This window comes from Populus alba, chromosome 11 (assembly GCF_005239225.2).
Source record: "Populus alba chromosome 11, ASM523922v2, whole genome shotgun sequence".
Classification (NCBI taxonomy): Eukaryota; Viridiplantae; Streptophyta; class Magnoliopsida; order Malpighiales; family Salicaceae; genus Populus; species Populus alba.
In genome coordinates, this window is record NC_133294.1 from 6,214,910 (window position 1) to 6,238,294 (window position 23,385).

The 23,385-nt window shown below is 28.7% G+C and overlaps 2 protein-coding genes across 2 annotated transcripts; both read left to right on the plus strand.

The window, feature by feature from the left end:
- The first annotated feature begins 6,290 nt into the window (after positions 1-6,290).
- LOC118051806 (heavy metal-associated isoprenylated plant protein 28) lies at positions 6,291-7,438 on the plus strand. Its single transcript, XM_035062529.2, has 3 exons — positions 6,291-6,415; positions 6,843-6,918; positions 7,004-7,438. Exons 1-3 carry the CDS (start codon positions 6,410-6,412, stop codon positions 7,363-7,365), a joined length of 444 nt encoding a protein of 147 aa, XP_034918420.1. The 5' UTR covers positions 6,291-6,409; the 3' UTR covers positions 7,366-7,438.
- A 3,484-nt stretch (positions 7,439-10,922) lies between these two features.
- LOC118051791 (uncharacterized) lies at positions 10,923-16,522 on the plus strand. Its single transcript, XM_035062511.1, has 11 exons — positions 10,923-11,383; positions 12,524-12,671; positions 12,795-12,862; positions 13,268-13,338; positions 13,472-13,741; positions 14,205-14,368; positions 14,468-14,523; positions 14,609-14,661; positions 15,834-16,002; positions 16,109-16,206; positions 16,305-16,522. The coding sequence occupies exons 1-11, from the start codon at positions 11,197-11,199 to the stop codon at positions 16,407-16,409; spliced, it is 1,389 nt and encodes a 462-aa protein (XP_034918402.1). The 5' UTR covers positions 10,923-11,196; the 3' UTR covers positions 16,410-16,522.
- The last annotated feature ends 6,863 nt before the right edge of the window (positions 16,523-23,385 follow it).

Consider the following 23,385-nt stretch of genomic DNA (forward strand, 5'->3'; position numbering starts at 1 on the left):
AAAATATTTTTTACATACCAGTTTTTCTATAAATATTTTATGAAAAAAACACAAAAATATATATTTTTTTTCAAAAACAAATACAAGAAAATCTAAAAAAATATTTTTCTATAAAATATTTTATAGAAAAAAAAAAGATTCTAGATTTTGATATTTTCGATCGGATATGTGATGAAAAAGCCCGTCCCTTCATTATAACTCCAAAACAATCAATGGTATTGTTAATAAATGTATTTTTCTTTTAAAAGGTTAGTTAATTTGTTCACAGCAACAATCATGATATAACTTCAAGATCTCTTAGCCAAGTGATTAATGAAGTAAACTCCTCCACTTAATCTTAAAGCTAGTGTTCAAGATAATTTATTATATTCTTTTAACTGCATTAAATTGATATGGAATAAAATTAAGATTTAATCTTCATTGATGTAGAAACTAATTAGAAGAAATTCCTTATCATCAACGAAAAACAATAATCATAAAATTTATTACTTGAACTTGGCAGATCATTAGGTTAATCTCTTACGATTAAAATACATATTTGAAGCACAAATGACAAATCAGATTTTGGATGAAAAAATGCATTTTGTTAGAAGGATTACTCATTTACTTCTGTTTGAATAAAACATTTTTTTTATTAGTATAATTTTTTTTTTTTAAAAAAGTAAAAGGCAATTATAATTAAAATTAAGGTTTATTAAAATTTCGTTCATTTGAAATAAGGAGAAAAAAAATGCATATATTCAATCTAATCTCCATTTTCTTATTAATGCATGTATTTATTATTTTAACAAAATTATATTTTTTAATTGAAAGCATAGTTTTTTAAAATAAAAAATTTTCATGATCTTGAAAACAATTTTTAATTAAAAAAAATATAAAAATCACATATCAATACTTCACATGTGATTAAAGATTTAAAAAAAAATCAATATAGTAGAATCATATCTGAAATCTATTGCAAAAAAATAATAATATATTAATTTTCATTGAATTTTTATGAGCACATTTTTAATTTGTTTTTTTCCCATATTAGTTATATAATAATTAGAAAAATCCATTGTTAACATTCTCATAAAAACTTATAATATTATTTAAAAACCAATTATAAAATTTAATAATAATCTAAATATAATGTGGGGGGCTTATAAGAATGGGCCCATGAGCCTAGACCAATAGAAAGAGTTCTAGGGACGCTTTAGATTGCAAGGATAGGCTCTCATGATCATGATCAGGATAAGTTAAAAAACTAAAAAATTAATTAAATTGAAAAATTTAAAAAAAAAATAACTGAAAAAACCTATTAAATTATTTAGAATTTTCAAAAAATTGCTGATTTAGTTTGGTTTCGGTTTTATAAGCTTGAAACTGAAAAAATCAAACCAAACCCAAATCAAACCAAACTAAAATTGATTGGTTTGAATCAATTTTTTTTTTAAAAAAAAAACCGATTTAGTACTTTTTTTTAATATAAAAACTGAATCGAAAATAATTATCCTTACTCATGTCTAACCTTTTAATTATTATTTTTAATTTTTAAAAACAAAAAACACATAGTTAGCATTTTTTTTATTCATTTTATTTTAAAATAAAATAGATAACGTTTTATTTATAGCGGTTATGCTTTGTCTACAAGTTTAGGTTCTAATTGCTACAAAGGTGGCTTGAAAGTTCAGTTCTAGATTTTTTGGATCCAAAAAGCCTTTTTCAATCAATTTTCACATGAAAATACATTATAAACATCTTAAAAATCTCAATAAACTTTATTTTTAATCTCAAAACACCCCTATATCAGTCAAAAGTATAAAATTAAATTGAATAAAATTTTTATTCTTAACCATTATCTACTTTTTTAATGAGATAAAAATTCATAAACACCTCAATAAAACTCCTCTCATATAAGAAACCAAGCAACACAAATATCAACTTTTTTTATTATTGAAATGTGATCAATTAACTGCTTTCTGTTTTTTTTTTCCTACTTTCTCATTTTTCTCTCAAAACCTAAGGACTGATGGAAAAAAGAAGAAGTTTAGAACATAAAAGTCTAAAACTAAAGGGATAAAAATGATTATAAAGGAATTAATGAACAAAAAATAACCTTTTCATGTGAATTTGAAACAAAGCCGCTTTGTTTTGTTTTTATTTCATTTCTTCTTCTTTTAATTGTTTTTTAAGTATGAAAAATTAAATTTTATTTATAGTAATTGGCTTCAAATTCAATTGTAAAATTTTCTCATAAACCTTTAATTCTCCCGAACAAACAGAAAAAAAAAAAATTAATATAAAATATCACAAATATAACATGGTAGTATAAAATTGAAAAAAAAATAAAGTTTAGTAACTAAAATGAAAAATAAATAGAGCGCTGTTCTTCAGTTAACAATGCTGTGAACAATGAAAGTAGAAAGGAAGCACAGTAATTAACAGTAAAAAAAATCTGTATAATGCTTTGGAAATTTAATTCATTTTGTACAACTTCGAGGTATAATTTTGCCTTATCCTTCCTAAATAATTAAAAAAGAAGCTAGCCCACTCTACTCGGTTCATACGATTGGGCTTTTTAACCATCAAAACAATAATCCTGGGCTATTGTTTTAATTGGGCCACTTTTGTTTCCTTCCTAATTTATTACAATGTAAAATATCATCTTTAAGTAATTACCGTAGTTTTTAAACCCTGCTTGGTTTAAGATTGATGTTTTAAATTTTAACCGGGTTTGTTCCAATCAAAATAATAATATTTTAGTAAAAAAAAAAAATTAACTGATTAAAAACAAATTTTTAACCAGATCTTATCAGGTAAACGGGGTCGACCTATCGAGTCAGTCGTGTCACCTTGAGTTTTGTTTGTTTTTTTTTTTTTTTAAACCCGGCTCGATTCCAGCATATAATCAACCAGATCTTGGGTTAATTTACCAGGTTAAATTTTAAAATTATAATAATAATCATTTTTTATTATTAGTTTTGTTATCAACAAGGAAACGAAGTGATGCAAAAACATAGCTGTGTATCTCGGACCAGCAGCAAAAGCCTCAGCTGGGAAAGTTTTGGTGACACAAGGAGGCTCCTTGATGCAGACAAGATAACAAAAGATTTTCACGTCATAATTTATTACTTACTGAATATTTATTTTTAAATAATCTGTCTAAAAAAATTAGGAAAAATAAAATTATTAAACATATTATTTAATTTTCTAAACTAAATATAAAACAAATAACTAAAAAAACAAATAACTTATCTTATGATACAATATTAATAATTTTATATCATAATTATGATTATACTATTAAAAGTGCAAAAAATCATATTCTTAATGCCATTCTTTAAATTGATGATTTGAAATAGTTTATTGTCCGGTCCATGATATTAGATGATGAACAAGATTCTTCTAATAATTTTTTTGAATATTAAAAAATTGAAATTTAAATTGAAAACTTGTAATAATTTGAATTATTTTTTAATTAACTAAATCTCATTCTATGTTACATCTATTTAACTCAAACATAAATTGCTAACAATAGGATTGATCTATGCTTTCTTGAGATGACAAGCCATCTTCCATTTGGTAAAGAAAAAACTAAAAAAGGCAATGATAATTAAAAATATTTGATCCTCGTCCAACTTAAGAGCTAATACGCAAATTATTCAATCTTATGAAATTTTTATCCTAAGAAAGAAATTGATGAGACGCTCATTATATCCACAGAAAATAATATTTGTGTTTTATCACTATAAATGCAATGAAATTAATTAATTAATTAATCACTCGATGCTGGAAGACATGTATTATGAAAGTGATTTCTAACTACAACGATATATAGCATAAAATCATTGTCATTGAAACTGTGATGTTACGAGTGACTCTTGAGAGGCAACTTATATCATTGTAAAATTAACAAAACATTCAAAAGTCGTTTTAAATCATTTCCCACTTTGATGACGATATTGCATTACGCCATACGATAATGATCTTCGAAAAATTAGCAAGTCTATCACAAAACCCAAGTGGGAGTCTAAGAAATTGAGCAAATGTATTCTTTGTTTCTTTCTAGGCAAGTAGTTGCTTATTGTTTAGCTATATTTCTAATATTTTTCAATTATAACCATAGATTTAAAACGGATTTGGTTTCATGGATCAACTCAAAAGTAATTAACTTGGAGCTGGAATCAGAACGAGTTAAAAAAAATAAAAAAAAAAACTCAGGTTAACTCAGTTACTTGATTAACTCGGCAAAATCTAGTAAAAAATCAGGTTGCAACTCATCGACTGTTTATTTATCTTTTTAACAAACATCACTTGATTTTATATATATATATATATATAAAAATAAGAGTCAATCCGAAATAACCTGATTAAAATTCATTAACCCAATCAAAACCTATAACTCGAATTTTGAATTAGATCGATTATGAAACCAAGTTTAAAAATTATACTCATAACCAGTTAATTTTTTTTATTATTATCTTAAAAGTAGTAATCATGCACTAAGGAGTTTTCTTTTTTATTAAGTGGTTAACCCACCAAAAAATTTCAAATATTCAAGGAAGTAATCGCAAATTTAAAATATATGAATATAAAGTAAAGAATCATAAGACTTGAATAATTCAACTATCTTCAGATAGCGAGGTCTTTAAAATTACTTCTAACAATCTAGTAAAATCATGAGGAATCCTAATCATTTAACAACTTCAAAAGATAAAATTGCAAATTATGGAGTTGGGAATGTAATCCCTAATCCAATGAGTACAATATTAATTATACAAAGAAAATTGAAAATGAGTCATCCATCGATCCTTTTGTGATCAAATATCATTAATCAAGTTCTCCGATTAATTTGTGAGTTGGAATTTGTCTATCCATTTCCTTAAATATTCTCGTTGTATAGGATATGAGAATGATTACTTCTCTCAATTTTTTTATTTTTTTTGTCAATGTAGTATATAGTAATGAAAAGAAAATTGTTCTGTATAATATATAGTACTGATTAAAGCTGCTACAATTTTTATAAGATTTATAAACCTAAGACACCATCGGATGGCTGCCTGGAAATTGCAAAAGGTGATGGATAAGCGCTGCCTTATTATTAAATCAATATTTATATCATAGTCTCTTCAATATTAGGACAGGAAAGCTTTCGTTTTTCTCTGGCCAACTTGCCCACAAATCATTATCGAGCCAATGACGGCAGCGGATTGACAGCAATTTCCAACGAGGTCATTGCCGAGTATCTTACCCTGCATTTGCACCGACTTGAACGCTCTTTCATCAGCCATTATTTTTTTTGTATGTATTTTGGTTAATTCAATGGCTCTTAAAATTAATAATTAAATAAACCGTTAATAATATTCTGAAATTTATTAGACTCGAACTGATAATTTTTAAAAATTAAATTACTTATTAGAGCATGTCTATAAGTTAAATTACACCTTTTAATATTGTTATTAATTGTTAATTAACCAGCACATTTGTTGATTATTGAGCTGTAAGTTGCTTTTCTAGCTCTTGATTGGACCTACAAGATAGTAATTAACAAACTAAACATCATTTAGGCCAGCCCAGCTTCAGGCTAAGCCAGCCTTGGTTTAACAGTTGAAAGATCGAGCAATATAGGAAGGTAGGTAGGATTGAGCTTGGAGGTAGCATATGAAAGCTCATTTTTACGCTACCATTTCATTCATGCCGCCGCAATTAGCCCGAGTCGCCATTTATTTTCTTCAAACGCATTAATTTTGACATCCTACGCGGTTTCTAATTATGCCAAAAAGATTCATGGGTTCCAGGCAAAATCTGGAATATTATTAATAAATAGTTAATTAATTAAACAAGTAATATGATCCTTAGCCAATAAGAAGATTTTGTATCCTTCGTTAAGAAGAAAAGTATTTCTAGGAATTTTGATATCTGGCTTATCACGTAAAAAGTAATCAGATATCCATACTTACAAGGAACCTTTGACGTGTGAGAAATATAATGGTAATATAAGCTTGAATCTAAGTTTAGATTCCACACAATGCATTTAATTATTAGTAATACGAGAATATCTCTTAATTTCTAGTATTTTAATTTTTATGGCTTGAGAAAATAGTAGGAGCTGCAATCTGACATATAAGCAGCTGCTATGCATTTTCCGCAGATTTTTTGTTCAAGTTTTGTCGCTTAGAAGCAACTTGAAGAAAGAAACAAGAACAGGTCTGTGGGGCGTTCGTATATATGTCATATTCTTTCTCATCGCTCTTTCATGCCTTGCCTCCCAAGCAGAAACGAGCAAATGAGACGATGCTTCCTGCGCTCTCTCTATATATAGATCACGCACTTCTCAAATCATTCTCCGTATCCTCATACATACTCAGAGTTCAAGATATAAAAAAACAACAAGAGCTAGATTTCTAAGATTTCCTAAGCCCCCAAGATGACTGTAAGATCTCTTTCTCTTGCTTAATTTCTATACATATCCTTCTCTTTACCTTGCATGATGTGTTCTTCCCTCTGTCTTGACAAATGCTATCTATATTCTTGTTACCTGTCCTTTTTCTAGCTAGCTAATGGTTGTGTTGGCCATTGTAAAACGTGCATGCTGTTCATCAAATAACTATTAGAGTCGCACAACCGCATGCTACTCCTTTATTTGATAACAGCAGTGTTCTTATATAATCTAGCTCATATGGCTAAAATAAAAGGTAGATTCTGGCCTAGCTAGCATGCAATATCGTCAAAAGGGTTAACTATATGTCGATTTAGTGCTTCATCTATTATAGTATGAACTCCATTAAACTACTGTCGTTCTTCTTCGTCGTATTTGGTTTTGATGCAGACCAAGCTAAGCCATTGTTTTCATGTTTCAGATCACAGAGATGCGAGTGCATATGGATTGTGCTGGCTGCGAGACCAAGATAAGGAAGGCTATTCGAAAGCTAGATGGTATTTTATGATGCGTTCATTTCAAGTGTTTTGATTGTTTCTCGTGTGTGTGTATGGTTAAACATGGTTTTTGTTTGCTTCACAGGAGTGGATGACATCGATATAGACATGGCTATGCAGAAAGTAACAGTGATGGGATGGGCAGACCAGAGAAAGGTTCTTAAAGCAGTGAGGAAGACAGGAAGAAGAGCAGAGCTATGGCCATACCCTTACAATCCAGAATCCTACAACTTCAACCAGCAATACTATTACCAGAAGCAATATCACGAAACAAAAGTAGCTAATCACTATACAAGAATGCCTACCTCTTCGTACAACTACCACAAGCATGGCTACAATGACGAGGAGTTTGGTTGCTATCAAAAGCCACCTTATGCCACCATTTTTGATGAAGAGGCTAGTGCCATGTTCAGTGATGAAAATCCCCATGCTTGCTCCATCATGTAATGGCATGACTTGAACAATGTCTTTGAATTTTCTTATCATTTTGTATAAAAGATGTATTTTAGCTGTCTTGAATGAAATTTTATGATACAGTAAAGTTAATTCCTTATATATTATACAGTAGTTTACCTAGATATAGATTATTGTAGATTAAAGTAGTTTAATGATAGATTTATCTTTGCCACATAAACATGTTAAACATGCAGCATGGGTGGGGTTGTTTTTTTTCATGTGATGCATTTTATATTATTATTTTTATTATAATTAATATTATTAATATAATAATTAATAAATTTGAAAAAAATATATATTAATATGGAAAAACAACCATGATTTGATTTGAGGAGTAAAATTAAAAATTATTATTATTATTATTATTATTATTATTATTATTAAATTTGAAATAAAATATTATTAGTATTGAAGAAAAATTATAAATTGATTTGAAGTGATTAAAAACTATAAGAATTTAGGCAAGTTTAATATGAATATGAATATAAATATGAATATTATTATTATTATTATTATTATCATTAATAATGCTTTTTTAAAAAAATATTAATATCGAAGAAAAAACCATAAATTTTATTTGAAGCGATTAAAAACTACAAAAACTTGAGTCAGAGAAGTTTAATATTATTATTAGTATTATAAATATTATTAAATTTGAAGTAAGTATTATTATTATTGAAGAAAAAAAACATAGATTTGATTTGAAAGGTAAAATCAATTATTATTATTATTATTATTAACTTGGGTCTAGTATCCCCTTATAGATTCAATAAACTTAGGGCTGAAAAAGAACGCCTAATCCAAGTTGTTTAGGTGTGGCATGGCGCAGACCCAAGTCCCTTGGATATTGTAGCCTTACCTGCCTCATGGTTCTTTGGTTCGACATTCTGCCTTAAGTCTAATGGGTCCAATATTACAGCTAGACTTAAAGCTCTTGGGTCTAGCGTTTATGAGTGGCCTAAAGCTCTAGACATAGTGTTGCAACTAAACACACTTAAACTTTGGTCATGCAAGTTTAATATTATTATTAATATGAAAGATATTATTATTTTATATTATAAATTTTGTTATTTTTATTATAATTAATAAATTTGAAAACAAATATTATACATATTGAAAAATACCATAGATTTGATTTGAAAGGTAAAACTATTATTATTATCATTAATAAATTTGAAAAAAATATATTATTACTATAAAAAAAACTATAATTTTTTTTAAGAAATTAAAAACTATAAGAACTTGGATCAGATAAGTTAAATATTATTATTATTACTGTTGGGTCTAGCGTTGCAACCAGACCCAACATTATTCAGCTTAGCGATGCATCTAGACCCAAGACTCTTAGGCCTATAGTTGCAGTCAAACCTAAGAGTGTTAGGTGCGGCTGCAATGTCATGTCCAAGAGTGTTGTGTCTGACTACAATGTTGGATTCAAGGCTTTTAGATCTTTCTTTGTAGAAGAATCTAATGTTCTAGAATTTTAAATAGTTTTAATATTTTTTTTATGAGAAAAAAGTTGGTCAGCATAGGGCAAACCATTTAACTAGTTAGATTTTAGATGAAGATTCCTTGGAATAATTTATAGGGGCTTTGAGGCCCCAATTGCTTGGGCTCGGTCTACAGTGTAAACATGTGTCGACTTTTTTTTGGATATTTTAGGCTCGTGAAGGGTTTCAACCAGATTGAGATTGTATATTAATGTAACTGCACTTGAAGCAAGGGTAATTGGGTCTTGCCCCTTTTATTCAAGAAACACTGAATTTTTTTAGAGTCCATATAAAGATAGGGTAATTGTTTTCTTTTAGCCATATATTTTTTTTAGATCCATGCCTCTTTCTGTCTTTCAAGTTTCAATCCAATTCTTTCTATGGTATTCTTCGGAGTTTTATCTTTCGATCGAGTTGAACAGAGCACGTACGACTATATAATTTGCAGACTGCTTATAGATCTTGTGAAACCAAAAGTTTCTTCTTTTTCTTTTTCTTCTTTCTTTTTATAGAAAACTGATGTATTTACCTTTACCTATACTATAAATTACATAAATAAACTAATTATTTGACTCTTGCTTCACTTCATTATATGTAGGATATTTTCTTCAAATAAAAAAGTTGTTTGAAATTAAAAATAAAATTATTATCACCTAATTTTTATACAATATATATATAAAAAATCATATTAATTAATTCTTTTTTCTATAGTATAAAAAAAATTCAATCAAAGCAAAGAAAAAAAAATTAAAAAAGAAAAAAAATTGAAAATATCTTAAGAAAAAAAAAATTAAAGGAGAAAAAATTAGTTGCTGGTGTACTAAGCACTGCTATGCTATATGCCGTTAATGATACTATTATATAAAATACTTTATTTGAAGATGATGATGATATAAAAATACTTTACTATGTGAAAACAATTAAATAAGAGAAAAGTAAAAAATCTAAAGAAAAAAATAAAATTAGAAATATTTAGGAGCTTAGCCAGATCTAATAGCATTGGATTTCACAATTAAACCAGACCAAATAACACTTTTTAACTTATATAAAAAAAAAAATCCTTTTAGATATTACAGTGTCGTTTATAATACAAATAATTTATGTATATAATATAATAAGTTTACGTCCTCAACACCTGTTAAATGTCTTTTTTAAAATATAGTATAATTTGCTATTTATATTATAATATAATAAAAAAATATAATTTACTAGTTTGATATTCGAAAGTCTTTTTCCGTCAAGTAACCTCATACTCAAGGTTTTGTTTTTTATGTTTTAATGCAATTTAAGACAGCTACCCTATAACCCAATGGAAAAAGGTTGAATTTCCAGAGGAGTCTGTTTGAATAATACTTATATATTAATGTATGCTTAAAATATCTACTCTAACGTGGAATATTTTGCTTCCATTCTGAAATATCTCACATGGTGCTAAAATTAGCAAAAGATAATTGTTCCTTGCTCTACGTTGAAATGACTAATATAAATAAATCAGTTAAAATGAAAAATATTTTTTTCTTAAGAAAATGGAAAAGAAATGTGTTCGCCAAAATTAATAAGTATTAATAATTTGGCATGATAAATGGATTCATACCTTATCAAAAATTAATTTAAAAACCTAGAGTTCAGATTGTAATAATAATAAAATATTGACTTGATGAAATTTAATTAATTAAATTAAATTAACTAAATCTAGTTTTATTTATATTAAAAAAATAAAACAATAAAATATTATTTTTAGATAATATTTAAAAATATAGTAATAATTGTTTTTCAAATTGCCTTTTGATTTGTATTAAAATAATATTTTATTTTTATTTTTTTAAAATTATTTTTAACATGAACTAATTAAAAAAAATAAAATATAATTTTTTAAAAAAACTTTATTTAAAATAATTATAAGCACTCCCTTAGTTTAAACTAGATAATTCGAGTTGTTTAGATGAATCGATAATTTATATATTTTTTGTTTTTTTATCAAATCTGTATCTATCTGAACATCAAGTGATTCAAGTCATACAATTGGCAGAACCCCATTGGCTAGAACAAATGATAAACATCTTCGACTCACATTAATTTATTCTTGTTTTGTGGGCCTAATAGATACAAAAGAAGCAATCTAATCTCAACTCAGACATGGGGATCCAATCCATACGTATGGGCCTGGCGATACCATCATCATCATCATGATGTTGACGATAATGGCAGCGGAACATTGGGAACCGGGAATTTTGGAAAATTTCGGCCACGTTTCTCTCTCTGTATAGCTGAGCTGATAGGGCGTGCCGTAAAGGTGGGAATATACACATATAAAGAAGCAAGGGCATTGCAGATGGCAACAGCTTCTTCGGCATCGTTATTCCAAGCTGCTCGATATGGATATTCTCCTTCTCCAAGATTTAGTAATAATTGTAATTTTAATGTAAGAAGTGGAGGTGTAGGTGTAGGTGTAGGTTCTTCTTCTTCCGCTTCTTCTTCTTCTTCTTCCTCCCACCACGGATTGAACTTCTCTTCTTCTGGTTGGTATTTCTAACAACTCTTCTTTTTATTTCTGAATTCCAGCAGCCATTATTATTATTATTATTAAAATTGTAATTATTAATTAACCTCAATTGGGTATTTGTGAAGGTTTGGATAATTGCGAGATTGAGTTGATTTAGGCTTTTGCTATAGGATTGTGGGATACTGCTCTTATGCTCCTCCCTCCCTCTGTTATGTTGAAAGAAATCACTGGATTTTTCTTTTCTCTTCTTGACTTTTTGGGTATTGATTTTGCTTGTATTGAGCCTCATATAGCTTCATGCCAGGATTATTATTATTATTATTATTATTTTTCATGCAAGTTTTCTTGCTCTAGCGTTATAAATTCTGCACAAAAATGGAATGGTTGGGGGGGATGTAGAGAAGGTACAGACTTGGAGAGAAAAACTGTCAGGGACCAAATTCCATTGTCAGGAGAGACAAAAATCGCCCACAAACAGCTTTTTGTTTCGTCTTAACTATTACATGCCTTCCATTTAAACTGAACTAGTTTATCAAAGTGTGTTGATCGGTCCCCTATTGAATTTGAAAATAAATTACATAGCCACTCTACTGTAGAGAGGACAGTTACAGAAGAGAATTAAAAGAGTCAAACTTAGGTGTGGGTGTTTGATCTAGGCATGCTGTCCATCCAAAATAAATCCCATTGGTCTTAAATGTCTTGGTAACATCACCAGATTCGACCTCTCAATAGCTCAGCATACTGTCGTCTCAAGAGAAATCTACCATCTGTAATTTAGGTATCCTAAGCACAAGCTCAGTATACGGGATTATTATGTCCTTCTGGAAAAATTAGGCACGATTAACTTCCAAAAACAATTTTTTTTTTTCAATAATAAGCGATCACACATTATATTGGCAATTTATGAATAGCTGCTATTATTTTTCTAAGCCTCTGTTTGTTGAAACGTTGTTGAATATCTCTGTTAGTATAACCTGGCCTGCTTAACTTATCTCTTGCATGCACAAACAGGTTTGTTGCGTCTGCGTGCATTTTCTTTGTGTGTGTGTGTCTAATAAGCAAATATGCTCTGGTTTTCTTCTGTTTTTTTTTTGCAATTCTGTATGTATTCATGTACGTTCAACTGTCCTTGAGGATATTAGATAATCTTTTGCAGGTGTAAATAATAACTGGAAACCCCAAGGCATTAAATCTCAAGCTACGAATACTGCCACTAAAGGAAGATTTTCATCATCCAGCGGCGCAATGAATGGGAAAAGTGAACCTGATCATCTTCTTGTTCTCGTACATGGCATTTTGGCTAGGTATATGTTGACCAAACACAGTTCACCAAGTAAATATACCCAGTCGCTATAATTTAGTGGTAACATTTCTTTTTGGCTTTTAATTCTTAACAAGTACTAAATTGATATCATTCACAAATGCAGTCCAAGTGACTGGACATACGTGGAAGCAGAGTTAAAAAGACGCTTGGGAAAAAACTTTCTAATATATGGTATGTTCATCCCTTATTCTGGTGATCTCTCCTTTCTTACATGCCTAACCATTGTGTATTTCGATATTGTTTTTGGAAGTTGATAAATGGTGTAGAAAATAATCAGAAAGATGAAGAAAATTTTGAGCATCCACAAACACCAAATTAGGGGATGATAGATTGAAATGTTTTTGTCACCAAAGTAGAGTGGCTTTGACACCGTGTTGAAGTACTTGATGTCTGTTCAGTTATCAGAGGCATGCATGTGGTCAGAGTTTTCTGCAAATCTGATATCTTATTTTTTCAACTAATGACTTTTGTTTTTACATGAATACTGTTATCAAATCTGTATTTATTATACAATTAGTCAGAGTTACGCTGGGAATCTGGTCAGTTGAAATTTATTGTTTTTTTGTCTTTCTGCAGCAAGTTCGTGTAACACCTACACTAAAACATTCTCTGGGATTGATGGAGCAGGAAAGCGACTTGCAGATGAAGTGAGTACTGACATCTTTGCAAAATATATTTATTAAGTTTTCACTTTTGGTAGTTTCGAGTAGGTTCTTGGCTTGTTGGGAATGGAGGTGCTGCATATTCAATGATTTTCCTCCTTATCAATTTTATGAACAGGTTATGCGAGTTGTACAGAAGAGAGATAGCCTGAAAAGGATTTCCTTTTTAGCCCATTCTCTAGGTGGCTTGTTTGCAAGATATGCTATTTCTGTGCTTTATTCAGAAATTGCTGTAAATACTGGCCAATCCATTGATGTGGCTGCTGATACTTCGCTGCCTAATTCAAATACAGCTTGTTCCTCAAGACGAGGTATGATTGCCGGGTTGGAACCAATTAATTTTATTACCTTGGCAACTCCACATCTTGGGGTGAGAGGCAGAAAGCAGGTTTGTTCTGGACACTGGTTCTTAATATTTAGTTGTAGTACCATGTAGTGATCATACAATATTGACGAATCTGGGCTCCATTGCATCACCTATTACCTTAAGCTCTTTTTTTTTTTCAAGTTATCTTACATTATCTTATGAATGATTCTTGATAAACATAAATCTAAATTTTCTTTTTTGGTTGTTTGCAACACTATGGTTTGGATGTTTATTGGTTGTTTGCACCAGTGTCAGTCATTTGCAGTACAGTTTAGGATTAAAAACAATGCAACATAAGCTGAACTTAAATGATTTTCTTTACTGTCAATAATCTTTTATTATCTTCTTTGAATATGTTAATTTTAATTCTCCTACAGAATGGACAGCTATTATCTGTATGTTATAATGTTTTTCCTCACATAATTGGTATTTGCTTAGCATTCACAAAGTGTAGTTCGTTTAGCTATTTTTGTTTTCTTTTCAGCTTCCATTTCTATTGGGTATTCCCATCTTAGAGAAACTTGCTCTTCCAATAGCTCCTATTATTGTGGGTAGAACTGGCAGTCAACTGTTTCTCACTGATGGTAAACCTAACAAGCCATCTCTTCTTCTGAGAATGACATCAGACTCTGAAGATGGGAAGTTTTTGTAAGTGGAAAAATGTCATTGTGATTGGAGACAACAATTCCTTTTTCTGCCTGCGTAACCTAATGGTTCTTAAATGGTTCTTGCTTTTTTTCTCTCCAGATCTGCTCTTGGTGCATTTAGATGTCGTATTCTTTATGCAAATGTATCGTATGATCGTATCCTAGTACATGCCATCTTCTATTTTGCACATTTAGCTGTCTTATTTCTCGGCATTTGCTCAGCTTCCTTGACATTAACTAGATATGGTTGGTTGGCGTACATCCTCCATAAGGAGAGAGATGGAACTTGTCACGGTGAGTTGATAGTTCTTATTTACTTTGTTTGACACAACTATTGTTAACAATCTTTGACTGCATAATTAAAGATACCATTCAAGTTAAAACATAATATATAAATTAAATGCTGTTATCTATGAGTTGCTTTATCATTATGAGTGCAAGCATAATAAGTAAGGCCGAGTGTCCTTGTAGAAATTGGAGTGAGTTTGTGTCCGTCATATTCATTTTTCAAGAAGAAATGCTGATGTTGATTATTCTCTTCACTTCAAACCTGTTATCTGTTTTTATGAATCAGTTGACTTGTTTTCATAGTCAAAATCATCATGTTATCAGATGTTCACGGTTCCTGCATTTTGTTCATTTTCTTTTTATGAGAAATTATCAACTTTTTCACTGAGATATTTTACAAGTCTTGGGATAAAACTGTATGTCAGGAAAATCATAATAGGCAAGTAGGGATTCTACAACAGCCATGTCTAGCTAGAGTTACTACCTTTGTGGAATTAGCGGTGCAGTATAGAATTCATACATTGCTGCAAAGAACTAGAATTGGGTATGGATAACTTTCTCTTGGACGTGTCCAATTAAAGCAACATTTCTAGGAACTTTGAGCTCAAGATTACTTTGAAATGTATTCTTTTAGCATAACTCTTCTAATATGACCTCTGAAGACTTGAGTAGAAATAAGATGCAGGGAGGCTTTGGTTCTGCTCAATAAACATGTAAATTGATCATTAAGGTTACATTAAGGTTGGAAGGGAAGTATTTGAGAGTTTGTTTTCAAGGGAAGTTCTTTTGTAAGTGAAATATCGAGTGCTTCAGGATCTGGCTACTCTTGAGTAGTAAATATGTAAAAAAAAAAAAAAATAGGGTGCAAATTAGGTAGCAGTGGCCTCGGATTCCTAGTGCCATGTCCTGGAAATATTTTTTTTTCCTCGTGAATTCTGAGTGCTTGAGGATCAGAAGTGAGAACATGTGAAAAATCTTTTGGAAGTCTAAGAAAAGGAATTAATCTAAATGTAAGAAACCGTCTTGCTTCTTGGAAATCACTAATTCCAAATGCTACATGTTACTGTAGCTTTCAAGCTAGAAAGAGCAGCAATGGATAATTATTTGGATAAACAAATATCAGTGTTAAGATAGATTTCTAATGTTTCTGCATCGTTTTGACATTTCTAAATTGACAGCCTCCCATGCGATCTTTGGATGGTTACAAGCACGTTGTAGATGTTGAATATTGTCCCCCAGTTTCTTCCGACGGCCCCCATTTTCCTCCAGAAGCTGCCAAAGCAAAGGAGGCAGCACAGAACGAGCCCAGCGTGAAAAATACAGTCGAGTACCATGAACTCATGGAAGGTAAAACCATACGTGGCATTTAAGAGTTCCTCCCCATTCAATATCTTTGAATTATCTGTTCGTTGTCCCATGACAAGAGTAATGATTGCTTTCAGTATGTTAACAGAGGAAATGATAAGTGGCTTGCAGAGGTTGGGATGGAAAAAAGTTGATGTCAGCTTTCACTCAGCATTCTGGCCCTTCTTTGCTCATAACAACATACATGTACTGTCGCCATTTTTGTTTTGGGTTATGATAACTTTACTTTGCTGGTTCCCTTCTTGATTTAACTTCTTTTTTTTTTTTTTTTTTTCACATTTCAGGTGAAAAATGAATGGTTTCATAATGCTGGCACCGGGGTGATCTCTCATGTTGCAGACAGCCTAAAGCAACAAGAATCCTCCATGTATATTGCTGCTAGCTTGTAGCTCTCAAGTACCACAAGGTAGGGCACTAGTTGAAAGATGTAAAATAATTGAATTGATGATGAAATATAAAAAAACTGCTTCTCCATAATATATTTATGCTTTTATTCTGTCTACTTCAATATTTTTTTTTTGCCCCTAGCTTGCTCCTAAACCTTTATCAAAGCCTGAAATAATTGCTTTGAGGTTAAGCTCTTATAAATTACAAATTTTTAATGATAATTCACATAAATTATTAGTGAGATGTTTTCTAAATCTTTTTAGGAAAAATGAATTGTTATATTTTTAGTTAACTTTTTTTTTTAGGTGTTTTATAATGTTATCGTGCATTATCTAGAAAATAAGAGGTATAAGAAAACTTAAAAATGGTTAAATATCAATTTACTACTTGAATAATATTATATGTATTATTTCAAGGTAATGTTAAAAACTTATTCCATCAAGTTCTTACTTGATTTTTTTAGATTTAGAATTATAATTATATATATAAATTATGTTTTAATTATTAATTTTTAAAATTTATTTACAATCAAGTTATATTCAATTAATTATTTTAGTTTAATTTCTAACCAATAGTTTTTATGTGCGTGATAATTTATATTTGAATATCAAGTATAATATAAGAGAACATATAAAGAAAAAGTCAATAAATTAGTTTGAAAAAATTAAAAGATTACTATTATATTTAAAATAATAACTAAAAAAATCCTTGCAATAATTTTATAACTTTATCATTAAATTGAAAGAAAATTAATAAAACCCTAACAGATAAATAGATTAAAAAAAATAAAATTCTACCCATGCTAGAACAAACTTCAATAAATAATGCTATTAACATGTATACTTGTCCTTGGAAAAAGCTTTATCTTGCTAAAAGAAATCTCAGCAAGAACTTTCCAAGATCCATTTACAGACGAACTTGTATTCAACATCAAAGTTTAGTAGTGAAGGATCAAAGACGAGCACAACAATGGATCTCAAATTCATATCTTTCAAGATTAGATGCAAAATCATAAACCAACTTGTATTCAACATCAAAGTTTAGTAGTGAAGGATCAAAGACGAGCACAACAATGGATCTCAAATTCTATTCTCGTGATGGCTCCACCAACCTTTTATGACCAATTTAACAATCCCAACTTTATTTATTAATACAAGGGTCGACCATAAAATAATAAAACACAATTTTAAAGGGTGTTTGGCCTCAACCAAAGGTTTTTTTTTTTTTTTTTTTTTTTTTTTTTAATTTTAGAATAATTTTTCTTTAGTGTTTTTAAATCTCCGTCCTAATATTAAAAATATAAAAAATATTATTTTAATATATATTTAAATAAAGAAACAATTATTATAACTATCCACAACATAAGTTTACATCAACAAAACCAAAACTTCATTTCAACTCTTCTAAACTAAACCTAAAACCCACCAAACCAATACTTCAAACACAAGCAGCAAATCCCAAATCATAAAATTTGCTTAAATGCCCAACCACTCAAACTCTTCTGCTACACCTCCAATTCTCGCAATTCCAATTCGAGTTATGGGAATCTCAATTCGAATTCATATGGAATCATTTTACGAATCATTTGCCATTTTCTCTCCTCCCAAGAAATTGCCACTTCACTCTCACCACGCTTGATTTCCAAGAAATGGAGGAGAATCCAATTGTGAGAACCAGATTCTGAGTGGACCCATGATGACAAAGAGCACGAACTTGCAAATTACCATAGTGAGATAAAAAGAAAAAGGGCTTGGAACACCACAAGCCATTGTATTGAGGGAGATGAGATGATAGTATGCCTGGTGGGGATTGAAAAAAGAAGCATGATACATCACCGAAAAACTTGACTTGTTGTGGGAAAAGAAAGGAGTTGAAACATGAAGCTTCCACTCCCATTTAACAAAATAAAAACCCAGAAAAAAAAAAAAAAAAAAAGAGAAGTTCTATCAAACGAACACAACAGTAGAAAGAACAAAATTATATATGAGAAGAAATCTAAGTTGAAAATTCGATCCATTTTTGGGTGAATTGATATGTAATTTGTGTGTTTTGTTATGTTATATATAAGGATATATTTGTTTTTTTTATATAATTTTAAATTTATATTAATTAGGTATTTAAAATGTAATTTATAAAAATACGAGAGAATGGAAGTCCAACATACCTTGTATGATTATTATTTCATTTGCAATAATTCTTAGTATTTGGAATGAATTACAATAGTCAAACCAAGTTTCCCTCTTTTTTCTTTAGCTAATTCCCAGTCGATAACCATATATAATCTTTTTTGAAAATGAACCCTCAATCTTTTTCGGTACCTGATAAATTTTATTTGATTGAATTGATTAATTTGATTGTTCATTAATGCAACTATTTTTTATGATATTATATTATTATGAATTTTGACTTTGACTTTTTTTTTTCTCTTATTTATCATAAATTTATTATCTTTCAATTTTTTTCTATAATATCATTTATGTATTATGGTAATTTTCTCCTTTTTTTGCCCCACTCTTTTTCTATTTTTTGTCTCAATATTTCTAGGATAAGTTAAGGAAGTAATATTTTTAAGAAAACTTTTATAACACCATATAATTTTTAAATACAAAATATAAAGTACATCAACTTATGACAACATTATCCTATTTTTGGTTAACCTTCTTCTTTCTTTTTTATCACTATATATAGTTGATAATTATTATTTCTTTTCTTTGTTCGAGGGTTTTTCATCTTTTTAACAACTGTTGAAGATCTGCATCGTGCACTTATTAATTAATTCACACTTTCGACCTCAATTTTAGTTGCAAACATTCCTGATTCCTTGAGCAATAGACCAAAAGCCATTTTTTAAACATATTAAAGCGATTCATCGCATTTATGAATTCGTTTTCACACTCTGTAGAACTTCCACAATTTGCATAATCATAATTTTGTAAGCTTTCTTATGGCTAAAAGCAAGAGAGAAGGATAACGACATCTACATTAGTAATCTACTTTTGATCAGAAAGGATAACGATAATGTATTTGTGCTTCTTTCCTTTTGAATGATCTCTACTTTTTTTTTTTTTTTTTCTATTAATATTAATAATTGAATTAATTTATATATCTCGATTAATTTTATAAATTTTAAAGTTAATATTATATAAATCTTTAATGATCCTAAAATTTATAAAATTTAAATTAATAATTTTTAAAAAAATAAATTCATGATTAGGTAAATTGAATTATTATTTATTTATTATTTATTTTCCTTTTTTGAGAGATTGATGGCCTCCCTTGAACACTTCCAATCAAATCCAATGTCGTTTCAGTGCAGCAGTGGAACTGCTAGTCATGGAAATAAATCTTTTAGAGCTACTGGATCAATCAACAATGATGAAATTGCTGCACGATATCGGCAGCCGTGCCGGGGTTTCTTGAAGCATATTGTACTCTACAAGTACACACATGAGTGCACACTATACATTACAAGGAACAACAAACATGTGGAAGAGTCATCGTGAAAAATATGTTTAAATTCATTTCTGAATTATAATAGTGAATTAATGTTATTGCTTTTCAATAAAATTAAAAATAATGAACTAGTTTTTGGAGGGTCAAAAAGTTTTTTATATAATTTATTTGTCATTCTATAATTATTTGGATCATAATTTATTTTATAGTAAAATTACTTAGTTTCCTTAAAAAAAATTAATTTTGGTCTTGAAGTGTTTCTGAAATTTCCTTTTACCATAAACAATGCAGTTATTCTATTACTCTTGGAACCAAAACATTTTAGGCCTTTGCTGTGGGGTCATATTCGTCATTTCATATTATTTTTTTTGCAGTAATCACGCGATTCCAAAAGCAATTTGATAATTTTCTTAATAAAAATAAATAAGAAGAGAAGATGCCAACTTGTTCAATGAAACGTACTAGCGAATGAGCCACCATATTGTTTTAAAAGGCTATTTAGAAGTGTTTTTTAAAAATATTTTTAAAAAAATTTGATTTTTTTTATTTTGAATTAATATATTTTTAATATTTTCAAATTATTTTAATGTGATAATCTTAAAAATAATTTTTAAAAAAATAAAAAAAATATTATTCATATATTTTTATGAATGAAAAACATTTTCAAAAATAATAACAACTATATTTCTAAACACGCACTAAAATGGTATGTGCAGTGGTTCACAGTAGAGAAAAACCAGCTTTTTTTTTATGTTTGTTGATTCGTCATTGTGAGGGTGTTTGGAAGTGTGGTTGCTGTTGCTTTTCAAAGTGTTTTTCACTTAAAAAAAGCATGTCAATAAATATTTTTTTTATTTTTTAAAAATTATTTTCGAGATCAGCACATCAAAATGATTTGAAAACATCAAAAATATATTAATTTTAAAAAAAAAATTAAATTTTTTTTCGAAAATGCTTAAAAGCACTCCTAAAGAGACCCCGGTCTTATCTGACTGGACAATGCATGGAAAGTAATTGTCAGTGGTTTGACGATAATTGACTTTTCTTCTTTTATTTCTGTTTTTTATCTCTCTCTCTCTCGGTTTCAATGTATGCACTTGCAATATTTTACAACAATCATTCAATTTATTTTTATATTTTAATTTCTATTCTTTTAATTACTATTGTTTTGTACTTTTAAATACTTATCCTTCACAAAAGTCTTTAATTTCTTCTCTTCTCTCTCTTCACGCCTTGTTTCCGCTTTTAATTAATCTGTCTAATTAATGATTTTGGACATGGGACATAGGACATAGATAGATGGAGTTTCAATTTTGTTACGGTGTGGAAACTGTGGAAATATAGAGAAACTTAAAGTTTTGGTGATGATAATTTGCAGAAGGACCTTCTAGCTAAGGAATCTTCACAAAAGCAACTGAAAGATGAAGTTATGAGTATTGAGCATGATATTATGCAAGCTATTTCCTGGAGAGACAATATTCTCAATTTTTTAGTATAACATTGTAGGGGTTGATTATATATATATATATATATAGGTGGAGTATGGATTTTTCTGGGTATATCAAGTCGATTCAAGGCAATACATGAGAGATGGGTGAGGGTGGTGGGTAGTGATTTTTTTTTTTATTTTGAAGGAAAAATTATAATATTTAATTATTAGAATTTTTTAATTATTAATTAAAATATAATGATGATTCAATAAATAATCTAAATTTTTTGTTTGATTTTTTTTTTTGCGTGTTGTAAAGTGTTATAAAATTTATAAAATTGATGAAAAACTATATATATTTTTAAAAAAAATAGAGATATAGTGAAAAAATAAAATAAAATAAAGAGTGTTTGTGATAATTTTATTATTTTAAAATCAATAAAAAAAAGATCAAAACTAATGATACGGATTTCTTGAATTTTATGGTTTTATTATATGAGTTTGTTTTTTTGGTATTAGAAAGTTAGAGTGTTTGATTTGAGTTTGTTTATTGATATGAGAGAGTAATCTAATTATTTTATCCAATTTAAAAAATTCAATTGATCACTAGTAATATAAAGTAGTGTAAGTTTTGAAAGAACGGAGATAAAATTATAAAAAAATAAACTACTTTTTGTAGTTAGTCAAATAGAAATATTAATGGAAAATTGCTAAAAGCAAACTCATTCCTTCCTTGTTTTTAAAGCTAGCTATACATGATCAATTCATCTTCAACTATGGTGGTGGCAGGTGAGGAAAGGGAATTTAAGAATTTAAAAAATTAACCTCCTCACATTGAAAATTCTAAAAATTATAGGAATAATTGGAGTCTAAGAGTGACATACATGCATGTGTGTGTTTATAATTTTTATTTTTTATATAAAAACTCCTAAGGAACTTATTTGGTCAATGATGAAGCTTGCTTTGACTAAAAGTGGATCTAGCGCTTAGTTACTTAATTTTTCTAATGACATGAATATTAATTTAATTTTCAAGATAAAGGATTTATCATCTAATGATGCAGATTGAGTTTTTAGTGATGGCTTTTGATGTTTTTTTTTTTTTTTTTAATTATTATTAATATAAATATTTAAATTAGTTTATGTATATCTCAATTAATCTTAAAAAAATTAATAATTTTATAATTTTTAATAATATTAAGAGGACTCGAATTTATGATTAAATGGTATGATTGTCCAAAAGTTTTACACTACTTGGACTTTGGAGGCTAAATTTCATGATTACAACTTGAGCTTTTGGACTTTCATCTTTAAACAAACTCTTTGAAGTCGAGTTCTCAACATGTGGGTAATGATGGAGGCCCGCAACGAAAATTTTTTAAGTACATTTATTATTATTATTATTATATAAAAAAATAGACTCAGCTACGCGGTTCAGATTTTTTTTTCTTTTAAACTTAAAAAAAATATTAAGAGTATAAAATTTGTTTTTAGTACTATCATTAAATTCAATCAAGTTGTTTGATCTTAAAATCCGTCAATCCGACTTCTTATCTATCTCGAGTTGTAAATTAAACCATGTGAAAGTTGATCCAAAATGAATAATTTAATTTAATGAGTCCAAATACAATTTGGATGACCGGTAAAAATATGACATTACTTTTTTAAAAAAAATTTAAGATGACAATTGTTTTTTTTTTAATTTTGAGAAGATGCCATATTGGATTGACCTTGATCACCTTGTGTTATAAATCTCAATGAATTTAATAACTTTGTTATTTTTGTAAATTATTTTTATTTAATTTTATGATAACATTAGATACTTGCAAAATCAAGCACTAATCTTAAAAAAAAAAAAATATTTATTTGAGATCATGATAACCTTATAGAAAGTAGAAAAAAAATAAACCATGAATTTAATTTCTCAACTAATCTAATATTGAAAAGAGTGAAATAAATAAAAAAACAATTAGAAAAATTAAAGGATCAGAAACTAAAAAAAAAAAATATCAGTTTTGATGGGTAAACCTACTAAACTCGTGAAATCAGATAACTTGAGTCAACACGTCAAACCTACAAATTAGGTAATGGACTCCA